The following is a 13,038-nucleotide window of genomic DNA, read 5'->3' on the forward strand; positions in this document are numbered from 1 at the left end:
CTAGGTTTTGCTTTGCTGGAAGCAGTGGATTACCCTGGTTACACTGCGTTCTGGAACAATATTTCCCTCAATAAATTTTATTGCCTCTTCACATGTAATTGAGGCTTAGGCAGTTAAACTGCAGTGTATTTCTGTCTTACACAATTATTGTTTCTGGTAGCACTGCCAGGTGACGTGAGCATTTCCAAACTGAAGAAGAGCTGTTCCATATTGAGGGCCTTATGGACAGATGGGACAGAGATGGATTAAAGGTGGGCAGAGAACTTGGATGCAGAGCTGCTCTCAGAGGGATAATGTAGGCTGAAAGTTTTACTTTGTTCACAGGACATAACTGCTGAAATTCAGTGTTCGTGTTGGCTGGTTGCTACTTTCTCTTCCTGTAGAGGTGGGAATTTTTCCCCTTTTCATCATGTTGTGTTCCTACAAATGTATCCTGAGAACATGAAGCAGCTTTCAACTAAATTTGACAGAGAGCTGGTAAGTTTGGTAATTGCAGAAAAAAAACAACAAACCCTATGGGGAAAGGCTGGCATGTTCCTCATTTGGTAGAACTCAGGGCTTCTGTGCAGAGCAGGAAAGGGGAGAGAGACTGTCTATGGAATGTCATTGGTACTGCTGTGCTCTCGGAACGGCGTGTTCTTCTCTACATCTCATGTCTGCTGAGGAAGGCTGCCTCCCTCACACCGAATGTACAACATTCAAAGCATCTGCCAAAAAAAAAAAAGAAAGTCAGGGCTTCTTCTCCCACCCATTCCTTTTACTCTAGGGGATAGCGTGTGTTATTAAGGTAGTAGACAAAACTGAGTGATGTGCACTGTGGGTGTCTGTGTTCTAAGTGCAGGGTGCTCCTTAGGAAGGGCACGGTGTGCTGCCACCTCCATAGCTGCCCTCGTGCTACGTGTTCTGAGCCTTCCTGTAAGGCTGTGACCAGGAAAGGTTTCCAACCTGCTGCCCGTTCCTCTCCCAGCAGCAGGGTTTGAGCACCCTGAGCCAGCAGCGGGCCGGTGCACCTCGGAGCAAAGCTGCGCATCGCGGCTCAGCCTGCACTTCTTTGGAACGAGGCCCAAGCTCATAAAGCTCGTTAGATTGCTTCCAGACCTGAGCCGGGCCCCGAGAAGCCAGGACGAATGTCACCGCTCAGTGCGGCGTGCCGGGAGCGGGGCTGGAAGGTGATGCGGCACGGACGTACCTCGCTCCTCCCGCCGCCCGGGCGCTGCTCCTCGGCGACGGACCGGAGCCCGCGGGAGTGCCGGAGCCGGCGCGGGGTGCCCGACCCCGCTCCTCTCCGCCGGCCCGGGCCCGCGGGCGGACCCCGCTCCTCCGCTGTCAAAGCCCCGAGGGGCGGCCCCGGCGGCACAGCCCTCCCCCTGCCCGCCCCGACCGGCCGAGCGAAGGGCCGGCCCCGCCGCCGCGCCGGGCTAATGGCCCGGGCCGCCTTCCTTCGGGCGGCCGGCGGGGCGGCGCGGCTGAGCCCGTAAGCCCATGAGCCCGGCGCGGCGGCGGCAGGACGGGGCCGGGGGGCGGCCCCTCCCAGGTAGGAGCGCGGGGCGGCGCCCCCTCGTGCCGGTTCCCCCCCCGGCGCGAGCGCACGCGCCGCGTTGCCGGGGCGGCCGCCGTTCGGGTGCCCCGCGGCGGCTTCGGGAAGCCGGACGGCGTTGCCCGGGGACGGAGGGGGAGCGAACGCTCCGTGACGCGCGGCTCCTCCGCTTCTGCTCCTCCGAGCGGCGCGCGAGCGGCTGGGCGCGAGGCGGGGGCTGCGGCTCGCGCGGGGCGGCTCGCGCCCCGGGTAACGGTACTGAGCGGGCGTCGGCGGGGCCGGGGCAGCGCCGAGGGAACGGAGCGGTTGACAGCGCGTGTGTGTGTGTGCCCGCCCGCTGCAGGACCGGAGCGGCCGGACGCGCACCGCGAGCCCGCGGCGGGGCGGAAAGGCAGCGGCAGTGCTTCGAGGTCACCGATAAATGCCGGAGAGCGCCTCGGAAGGAGCCGCGAGGGATTCGTCCCGGCGCCGCTAAAGCTCTCCCGTATCCTCCCATGTCCTTTGAAGTAACGGGCGGCGACGGCGGCGAGCGCCCGGAGCCGCGGCGCGGCCCCGCTGAGATGTCCGCGCCTCTGCTGGACTTCGGCCCCAAGCGGCCCAGCATCTTCGAGCGGGTCCCGGCGCTGCCCCGGGCTCAGGAGCTGCGGTGCGGCCGCGGCGCCAAGGACTGCGTGCAGCAGCAGCGGCTGCAGAGCGGGAGGGGTGAGTGAGCAGCGCGCGGCACCGCGAGCACCGCCAGCACCGCCACACGGCCCGGCCGCGCCCCGCTCCTGCTCGGCGGCCTCGCCGCGGTTGCTTGGATTTGTAGTTTGCGTTGCAAGGAGGTGTTGCGAGCGCCGGGTTCTGGCGGAGGATCCTCAGAGCGCGGATTCCCGGTGCCCGCCCGGCACGGCAGGCGCTGCTGCTTGGCGATGCGCGGCGCTGCTCCGCGCGTGGGAAAGCGGCGCTGGGAGAAGTTAGGAATTGCCCGCTAAAGGCTTCTGACCTTTAGAGCCGGCTCCTGTTCGTTGAGCTCGAATTTGTTGATCGAGATTTACTTTTAAAGCAAGCCCTCTGAGGAGTGGCTGAGGGTTAGGAGGAAATTCAGGCATTCCTTCACGCTACGAAGCTGCTTACAGAGACATATGTGCACCTAAAGTTATTAACACTGAGGCGGTGTTTTCTGCGGCGTTGAGGTAATTCTTGTTTTTGTCCTCCTGTCCCTGTCCCACTCTTCATTTCAGAGGTATGGGTTGTCACCAGCATTTTTTCAGTGGAACCTTTTATTTCCATTCCTCTGAAAGCTGCAGCAGGCTGTGCACCCTGGGATGAGTGCAGTCTCCTTTGTGAGCTTGTTACGGGGGTGATGGAACCCCAAATAGTGTTAAAGAGCAGCTCGGTCTGCACCAGCTCTGTCCTGCAGGCTGTGGGATTTGTGTTTGTTCATCTCCACTGAATACAGAGCGGAGCAGCAGGTTATAAATCACCTTTTCCTTATTTTGTTTGTTTGTTTGTTCCCACTGCAATTCTCCCTTTTTCATTAAAAAAAAAGAGGTTTGTTACTGTTTGGCAAGGATGAAATGGGGGACTGTTACACAGAACAGGGTTTGGAGGAAGAGATACGGAAGGAAGGAGGATTTGCAGTGTGAAGCGGCAGCTCAAAGCTCTGGTGCTGCTGTGCTGCTTCCACCAGTAGGAAGAAGTCAGGAGATGTGCAGGATCCTTTGGGTCCCAGAAGTAAGGCTGTGGCCGCTTACCCATAGCCTGGCTGAGCTGTCCTCCCCAGACGGACTGTGGAATCATTTTGGTGCTTTGTTTATTTGTTTGTTTTCTTCTGAGCTACTGACTCCTCTTTTTGTTCTTCTTGCGGCTGCTGCACGTAGAGGGGGGATGAAAAAAAATATAATTTCCACTCACTTGGAACCTCGCTGGGACTGATGGAGGCGGGCACTGGGAGAACGATGCAAATTTGTCTTTCCTGTCTGATCAATTCCCCCTTTTTTGTCCCTGGGGAAAAAAGAAAACAAAAAAAGCCCTTATGTTTTGTTGCTGGTTTTTCTTTAATTCATTTTCTGTCCAGGGTGTTACCTTGTGGTTGCCTTGGCATATGGGTGGCTTGACTCATGGGAGTAAGTAGGAGGTATCCGTGAACAGGATTGGGCTCACTTACTGAGCGTGACGATTTGATGGATAACGTTGGATTTTTCCGAAGACGACTGTGCTGTTTGTTTGGCCTTTTTTTTTCCTCTCCTTCTGAGAAGATATTTTAAGGGGAAGCTGTAAAGTTTTAGGCTAAATGCTGATCCCAAATGTGTGGGCTGTGCAGCTCCTTCTGGGCTGTATGAGCAAGTGCCTTCGTATCACTTGGGCATTTTGTAGCTCTCGCACCAAACGCTGAGAGCTGCTGGCCCCTGCTCAGCACCCCGTGCTTCTGAGCCAAGTGTGCAGCAGTCAGTGCCACCCAATAGCTGAACTCACTCAATTACTCACCGTGATCTAACTGTAAAGTCAGAGCTGTGTGTATCCAAAGGGAACTGTGCTGCCGACAGAAGGGCCGCTCATCTTCCAAGGAGTGCTGTGAGCTGTCTCCTGCCACCAGAGAAAATAAAGAGGAAGAGCAAGGGTAGCTGTATGTGGATGTCATATAACAAGATACTGCTAAGGAGTGAGAACGAGGGAAGCATTTGAATTTATCCCAGTAAAAGTTCTGAGGAGGAAGCTGACGACAGCTTGATTTCAGACCATCACACTGTGCATCTCCTGCTCTCCAGCCCCAGTACCTCGTGCCCACTAATTCCTCCTGCAGTCTGGGTTAGATTACAGCGTGTGCCTCCTGCTTTTCCTTTATCTACAGCTGAAGGCTGCAAGCAGGGAAAGGACCCTCTTTTTGCGGGAGCAAAAGCCATTCTTATAGTTGCCTATAATTATTTTTTTTCCTAAACGTGCCTTTAATTTTTATTTTTTTCTTTAATTTTCAAAAAGAAATGAATCAAAATGGTACGCTGCCATATGAATAACGTGAGCAGCTTTGAAGTAATCACAGTGGGGAAAAAGCATCCTGCTGTTGTAGTGTCTCTTTAGTGTTAACTCCATTGCTTCGCACAGTTTAGGACAGAGCCTGCAGAGCGCTTCTGTGCCTGAGCAAGTCCTCTTCCACGAGCGGCCACAGAAGAACTTGAGGGAATGGTGGTGTGGATTCCTTCTGGGAATCAGATCTTTTGGTTCTGAGCTTTGTAGGATCGAGCTGTTGTTTGTTTACCACAGATATCGGTGGTTTGGAACTGTGCTTCGTATTTTGTTCTGTTTGGGAGCTGTTTATTTTAAACACCAGTTTTCACCCGGCCTCCCCCTTCTGGTGTCACTGGCTGTGATGCACACCGGGCTCTTCTTGGTCCTCCATCCCTGTGTGTTATGAGGCAGAGCGTTTGCACCCAGACAGTGCATCTCAGAGGAGTTTGTGGTCTGCTCAGCACTGAGTGATTGTACCAGAAGGTATGAAGTGTATTTTATAGTGTTGTTTTTTTTTTCCCGTGGTTCTGGTGTTGTTTTGTTGAATCTGGGACATTACCGTTCTGAAAGTAACCAAGAACAAAGCAATTATTGTCAATAGGAAAGAAACTTTTTGCAAAGAACTTTTGGTGACAAAGGAGCAATCTATAAAGATGTCAGATCTCTCGTTTTCTTTTAATGACATTGATTATGGTTGTTACCAGGAAACACTTCTCCTTTTCATTCTTTTCCAGCTTCGTTCCGTGTATCCAATTCATGACTCAGTAGAAATGACGAGATTTACCCTGTTAGTTGTGCCACTGGGAAATGAGCCAAATGGCCCAGGCCTTTGCAGTAATCACTTCAGATATTAACTTTCAGCAGGCAAAACAATAAGCTGTTCGAATTGCAGTAGCTCGATGTTTCCTTGTTGGGAGTATTCATTATTCAGGCAAGGAGAAAGCTTTCTTTTCTTTTTTAAGCGCAGTTGCTTTTGGCAAGCGTACAGCCAATGTATTTGAAACGTATTAATTCTGTTCTGCTTTTGAAAAGGTGAGTTGAAATTTGTCATTTCAACCTCCTGGGACTGTTCCCCTGGTTAGCAGGACAGTCCTCGCCTCAGCAGCAGCTCAGGCTGTTTGGGTCTTAAGCAGAAGCACGTGTTTGGGGTCTGGGAGTTAGGAGGTGCGCTGCCTGCTCCTCGGCCCGATGCTGCTTGTGTTCCTTCTTGTCTGTGTTCACCTGGGTTATCCCACTGAAGCTGGGCTAATGGGAGCTGGGGAGCGGGCTGACCAGTGTGAGGATCTCTAAACTTCCCATGTTTTACACAGAGCTGTAGCAATATGGTTTTTTCCTTTTTGCTGCAGTTCACTTAAAAGCCTGCTTGCTGTGTTATGCCTTCGAATTCTCCTCTACAGAAGTGAATGTTGAGGTTTATTCGAATTGAGCTTGCAGTTGCACATTTCCTTTTCATTTTAATTCATGAAGTGTGGTCTTTTCTTCATTCCCCTGTTTCGCAGGGTGAGAAAGGACAGGAAGTCAGGTTGGAGAATGCATGCATAAAGTCATTTGGGATAACTCGTGTCTGTCCCCTCCTCTGTTAAAGTGGCCAAAACGATTCTCATGTTGAATAGGAAAATAACTTCTGGACACTCACTGCTGGTGGAATTTCTTCCAGTGATTTGTGTTACAAAATCAGTCACTGAATTGAAAGTGACCCTTTCATGGATTTCAATGAAGAGGGATTTAGCTGTACCTGGTAATTAAAATCTTTGCCATCTAGGGATTGCAAGTGAATATTTACTGAACACAAACCTAATGATAGACTTGTCATATAAAGCCATTCGGTGCTTGGAAAGAGGAAGACAGTAATTGTTGTATCTATCTTAGTATTACATGGAATTAGCAAATAATGCCAGATTACAGGAAGTGAGTCCAGTCTGTGGAAGAGATTTTGTAACTTCTGGAGTTTTTCTTGAAATAGAAGTAAATAAGAGATTAGTTGGGTTTAAAGTGCTGTATGAACTCATGGAATGAAAACGCTGTTATTACATACTCTGCTCAAAGGGATAAGAAGAAAAAGATCTTTTCTTTCTTCTGTAGTAAGAAAAAGCTTTAAGCTTCAGTCTTGCAAACACTTACATGTGTGCGTTGCGTTGTTCCTGTCAGTATTTCATCAGCTGCAGATGCTGGGAACTCGGAGCGTTCCGAATAACGCACTCAGTGCTATCTGAACGATTCGTGGTGTGCTGGAGCTCATCCCTGAAAGCACGTGAGCTGTCGAAGCACGCTAAAGGCTTTCAGTGGATTTGAAGGTACGTTCTGGAGGCGCTGGAGATTCCGTGCAGTAAAGCTGCTAAATGTAAAGTGAGCGCCTTCTGGGAGATGGCACTTCCTTATGGCAACAAAGTTGTATTTCACTGAGTTCAGTGCGCAGAGATGCTCAGTACGTTGAGGAGGAGGAACAACGTTACACGAGATGATTCAAATCACCAGGAGTCTTGCCACGAGCTTCAGCTGGGTCAAGGCTTCAACCCTAATATTACAGAAGTCCTTTATCCTGTGTATGGGGTAAAGCTTGTAGAACAAATAACTAGCTTGTATTAAATCCATCTGTAAGCCACAAAGGAGAATAACGTGTGGACTGTGTACAGAGAGAGATTGGGATTTACTGGGACTATAATTTTCTTTATTGCCCTTTTTCCAGCCGTGCAAACCTCTGCTGTGTAGTGATTTTAGAGCGGCTGGAGACCTTGGTGGCAGGGTAGCTGGGGAGGGAATATAGATGTAAACTGCTCCATTTTGTACTGCAGGTTTCTGTCATTGTGTGTCAACGGGTTTGAACAAGGCGTGCAATCTAATAATTATTTCAAAGTGCTTGAGAACTGCTTTTAATAGAGTGTTGTTTTTCTTTGCTTTTTTTTTTCTTCTCAGCCACCACACGTTGTTTCCCAGCACACTGATGCAACTCAAAGAATACAGGGTTCCAAAGCAAGGGCAGTGCTTGCTGTGGTACGGCGTAATCCGGCCCTGCAAATGTGCAAACAATAGCAAAAGTACGTGTTGCTGAATATGGCACAGCTGTTATCTCCTCCCGAGAGCAAGGAGCGTTACAGTGACATAGACAGAACGACCAGTTAAAACCACTCACGCTGTTTTATTGCGTTTAAATGGGGCATGTAAAAAAGCAAGGGCCAGTTCTTCCATTCAGATAAGTATCAGTTCAGGCCACCGCTGTACTGCCTTTCTGTGCAGGCTTCGAAGAATAGAGGCAAAGAATTCCCTTTGCCTTCCCCTCCTCTTGCCCTGCTGGCACCGTGCTGTGAGATCTCGGTCGGAACCTGAAGCTTTCTGTTCTCAGACCTGTGCTTTGCTACTAACCTGGAACAAGGGCTATTTTTATTTTTTTTTTTGGTAATTACGCTCATTAGTTTTGATGTATTAAATGATTGCTAGTAATTAAAACTTTTTGTAGAGAGTGGACTGCTTGGAAAATGGAAGAAACGTTTCCAGAGCTGCAGTAGAAATAGGTGTGAATTGTGAAGTTGTGTGTTTTAGGTTATTTTAAGGTTTTGCTCATTTAGGATTTACAAGGGTGACCTCAGTGAAATCGTCCCTCTCCTGCCCCCAGCTTCTCTTCTCTCAAACCAGTTGCATTAGTTCTGACTTTTCCACCATTATGGCTGAATGTAGACGTGAGTATTTTGCACGGTGGGTTGGTAAGAAGTGCTGTAATTGAATCTACCTGATCACATTTATTCTAGGGGTTAAACAAATACAAAGCATCTTGAACTGCATGTAATTCTGGCATTTATGTGTGCGATAAGAGGAGGGCTTTGTGAGTGCTGTAGAGTTGTCACTCTTTTAGAATGAGAGGAAAGCAAATACATTCTTATGTGGGTTTTGTGTTTTTTGTGTTGTTTCTTTTTTTTCTTCATATTTTGCCAGAAGGAAAAATGACACGAAGGCGACATCACCAAATACTGTAAAACTAACTTTTTCATACAGATCCCCATTGTTGTTTTAAGTGCTTAAGGGGCTGCCTGTTTGGTTTATTTTGGAACTTGCTGAACTATATGAAGTGTTTCTCCAGGGGCCTGGTATTTTAATACCTTGTAGAAGGTTGTATAACAGTAGATGATGTATTTTGCCTGCCTTCCTATGCTGTAAATAAATTACATGTGCTGGCTTGGGAGAGAGTATCTGAGATGTAAATCAAAGACTAATATAAGAGGGAAAAAGAATTAAGTGATGTTTTGTGGTTGATTAGTTTTATTTCTAAGATACAAGAACGGTATTACCTTAGCATGAGGAGCTTTCTGACAAGAGGTGGAGGCTCTAGGATTATTTAAAATAAGTGCTCTGATTCATTGCTTTCTCACAGTGTGCTGTGCTTAAGTCACTTGAATGCTCAAGTCAACAATCCTCTGGGCAAAGAAAGATAATATAATTTTAAGCATATCGTAAAATTGAAATTTGATAGCTTCCAGTCTATAATCCTATCTAAGACTCGGTTGTAATAAAAGGAAAATACAGATGCTTGTGTCGGGTTTGGAGCATGGTCTTTTGTGAGTTTAAAGAATCGTAAATGTGCTTCAAACAAGCAACAAAGCATTTTATTAAGATGAATGTTTTGCTAAAGACTACGTGCTTAATGCAATCCCCATTCCTTCATAATAAGTTTAAATATTAATTCTTTGGAATGCTAGATGCCTAAAGCTAGACAGAAATGCTGTGCAGTTTCAGATATCTAGGAGTGGGCTTGTGAAACAGGATATTTAACTGGGAGAGATGAGTAGCACATTGCAGAGTTATTAGGGCAGAACAACAACACAAGAGGATGGCTTAAAAAAAGTTATGTTTTCTGCTCGTGAGGCTTAAGTACCTTAGACTTGTTTGTTTGAAATACAAGAGTAGATTTGCTACGTATGTAGGCCCTAGATTGCCTTTTTTATTATTATTTTGCTTAAGTTCTTCTTACTCGACTGCCCTTCTTCGAAGCAGCTGGCTTTGATTTAACCTGAATCCTTCACTGAGAGCAAATGATCAGTCTCTTACGACGGCTGCATGTTGTGCTCTTTGCTGGAGCATCTCCGTAGTGGTGATTGCCTAAGAGGGAAAACGTAGGAGGCCCGGGAAGGCATTTGAGGAAAGCAGCAGTTTGTGTTCAGAAGGACTCATTTCACCCCAAAACGGATCTCTTGACTTCTTGTTCCTTATGTAAGTGCTGTCTACCTCCCAGCTCCCATCTGTGCTGGGCAGAGAAGGGAGAATTAAAGTGAAAACAGATAGAAAAAGGCGATTTCTGTCTTATTCCCCACTATTTTCCGGAAAGGATTTAGCGTGAAGTTTCGTAACTCCTGCTTTGCTCTGCTGCTTCTGCTGCAATTGCAGTGAGCTGTGGCACTGACGTTGGGAGGAGGTGAGAACTGAATGTTTTTGAAAATCCATGCTCTTTTCAGGCACGGAAGAGAAAGTCCAAGTGCTAAATCTGCTCCCAGAGGGGCAAGTGCAAGCAGGAGCAGCCCAGTAGCTCAGATGCCAAGGTCAGGCAGTCAGCACAGTACATTCATATTTAATTCTCCTTCCTGTTCAGGACCTCATATAGATCTAAAGTTGGTGTGATCTGCTCTCTTTCATGAAGCAGGAAAAGAACTGGTGAAGGCAGAGAGAGAACAAAGATTGTGCTAGCAGCTGACATGGCCAAGAATGTAAATATTTGGGATGGGGAGAGTTAGGGTGCTTGGACTCTTCTCTAAATTGTGTCATTTACTTGTATTGTTTTGGGGCAAGTTGGTTTATTATTCAGGACATTTCTTCATCAAGAATGTAATGGAATACAGAGTGGAGAAATACAAGCTAGTTCTGGCTCCAGAAATGGTACAGTTGTTTCGGCACAGCAGCAGGGTCAGCTTAATTGCCTGTGCTGGGTGTCAGACTTTGTTGGTTCACCTGCAACGATCAGGTGATGTGGCTGTGCTCCGTTTCAGATCTGCTCTGGTGTTCTCTGCTGTGCTGCAGTGCGTGGTTGTATCAGCCTGGGGTGGCATTTACTTGAGCATGACTGCGCGTCCTTTGCGTGGTGTGCATGTGGGCCAGATCTCTTCTTGCTGCCTGCAGCATGTGCTGCTTGCCCTTATTGGTAAGTCTGCTTCAGTTTGAGGAGTGAAACATGTGGAATGCCTGTTTGTTATCTTTGGGAGAGTAAGGTTTTTAACGGAACGTTTCAGTAGGGCTTCTTGCTGCTTGGCATCTGCTTTACGCCACCAGTTGCAGGAGAGCTACCAAAGAGCAAATTCTTCCATTTATTTTAGTACCTGAAATGCTGAGGTGAAGGAAAGGAGGTTACATCCACACCTATGTTAAGGAATCTATGTTACAAATAAGCTGTTGGGAGGAAAATCTTCCCCCTGGTCTGCTGGAAGAAGAGACCTTTGGGTTGTATGCCAGAAGAGGAGAAAATGTTCTGGCAGTGGTTGAGGAGGCAGGGAGCGCCTATGGGCCTTGACGTGCAGGAAGCTGCCACAGGGAGCTCATCCCTCCAGCTGAACAGGCTTTGTGCACAGCTATCACAGACTGTCTCTCAGGACTTGAAAAGGCAATGCTACATAATTCTTCTTTTCTCGATCTCTGATTGCTGTAATGTTCACTTTCCTTAAGGTCCTCGGAGCTGGTTTACATTCAGCTGAAGCTGAGTTGGCCTGATTCCGCTAGCCTTAGACCTGAAACAACACCATTTTAATCCAAGAGCAGATAAAAAGGGGGGAGCTGTGCGGAGGGCTAAGGCACAAGATTTGTCTTTTAGGCATGGACTCAGTACACTTGGCAAAAGAAGAAATATCTCAGGTTTTTAATTTGAGGAGTTTTACTTGTTTTGTTTTATTTTGCCTTTTGCCAACTCAGCACAGATTGGCTTGTATTCTTTTTCTTTGAGTTCTTGAGCTCTTCGCTAAGGTTTGTTGACCTGTATTTTCACAGGAGTAAAGCTGCAGGCTGTGTGTGCATAGTTCTTTTTGTCGAAACAAGGATGCTGCATTTCAGTATCTCTGAATGAGTACGCAGGAAATTTAGGAGATGTTTACTCTGAGAGCCCACTTGTTCTTTCTCTGCCCTCGAAAACTTACTCATTCTCTTGGCCTCCTGACCTCTGTCTTTGTGCAGGTTTTCTGATGGCTTATTTTATATCTATATAAAGGGACGTAAGTTATTTGAATGGTGGGCTAAACACGTGGAAATATGGCAACTGATGTAAATAGCTTTTGGTCTGCTGAACGTGTAAATATTCAAAATCAGTGAGGGTGATTTGGCTAGTTTTTGCTGGAAGTATTCATATGAGATCTCCTTTCTCTTTCTGCATCCTGTCAGAAGCTGTTAGGCAGAAATTACTGGCAGGAATCCTCAGACCGCTTTGTCAAAGTTCGTTTTTATGCCTGTTTGCTTATAAGTTTGCCACTTCCACAAATTCTTGTACAAGTGTGTGTATTTTGCTACATTAGTCATAGAAAGCAGATATGAAGGGGGCCAAAAGCTAGAAAGTGAGAGCAGACCATTGGAATGTCTAATCATGAATTGTGTTTTGAGACCTAATGCATGATGGCATTGGCTACAAATGCAGCTTATTTGGCAAGTTTGGGTTAAAACCCTAGCATTTTGCAGAGGCTTGATGCTTCAGTAGTGTCTAGGTTAACTTTCTTAAAATGGGACTAACCTGCTTTCGGGAAGTTTCCTTGCCAAGAGTCAGTGTTAATGTGAACAATAGTGTCTTTATTAGCTGCTGCAGAAGTTGCTGGGAGACATGAAAATTAAGAATGGTAAACACTAGAGGTGATAAAGATGCTTTATGCATGGGATGGATGTTGCAGCAGCAGGCAGTCACTCTGAAGTGGCAGGAAGACAGTTTCAGTGCCTAGAGATAATATGTGAGTTGAGAGGAAACTGTGAAAAATAGTCTCATCTTGTAACCAACTGGAATTTAGGCAAAAAGAAATTATTGTAGTGACTGCCACTAGAGAAAGCTATCCAAGGCTTGGATATGGATTCGAGTGTGAAGGCTCTTGACTACAGAATTTGCTGAGCAACCCAGATTTAAAATACAAGCTAGATGTTAATTCTGAGGACCATCTAAACTTGGAGTCCACTGATTTATGGGTCAGTGTTCTGCTTGGTGTGCATGGTGATCACGCCAGCCTTGTTCTGCTGCTATGAAAGACAATGTTGTTACTGTATTCTTTCCAAACCTGAGTGTGGCAGTAGGTTTTCCACATTGGTACTAAACGCTTTGTGAAGTGCATGTGGGATTCAGTGCCTTCTGTCTCTTCAGTGTTGGTTTATTCTTCCACAGGGCTGGACGCTAAGAAAAATGTTAGCTATGAGTCTGTTCACCTCTTGACGTGTGTTGCTGAGCAGACCACAAGATGTTTGTAACTGGAAATTTTAAAGACAGGCTGAATGGAAATCCTACCATGGGATGTAAGTCTGGGTGCCCTGCTGTCCTTTCTGTGACATTCATTCCTGCTCTGAACAGTATGGGCACA

General features: G+C 47.3%; 1 protein-coding gene across 2 annotated transcripts in view; it reads left to right on the plus strand.

Annotated features, from left to right (window-relative positions):
* Positions 1-1,419: 1,419 nt before the first annotated feature.
* The window catches only part of GLIS1 (GLIS family zinc finger 1), a 178,067-nt gene continuing 166,448 nt past the window's right edge, over positions 1,420-13,038 (plus strand). Inside the window, exon 1 of one of the 2 annotated variants that reach the window (XM_052666385.1) lies at positions 1,420-1,534. In XM_052666385.1, the coding sequence (XP_052522345.1) occupies positions 1,483-1,534 (52 nt within the window). In that variant the 5' untranslated portion in view covers positions 1,420-1,482. Of the gene's footprint in view, positions 1,535-1,904; positions 2,240-13,038 lie in introns of those variants that run through there. The other variant, XM_052666384.1, reaches the window with a different exon arrangement.

The sequence above is a fragment of the Tympanuchus pallidicinctus genome, unplaced genomic scaffold (genome assembly GCF_026119805.1).
Source record: "Tympanuchus pallidicinctus isolate F22 unplaced genomic scaffold, pur_lepc_1.0 scaffold7, whole genome shotgun sequence".
Lineage (NCBI taxonomy): Eukaryota > Metazoa > Chordata > Aves > Galliformes > Phasianidae > Tympanuchus > Tympanuchus pallidicinctus.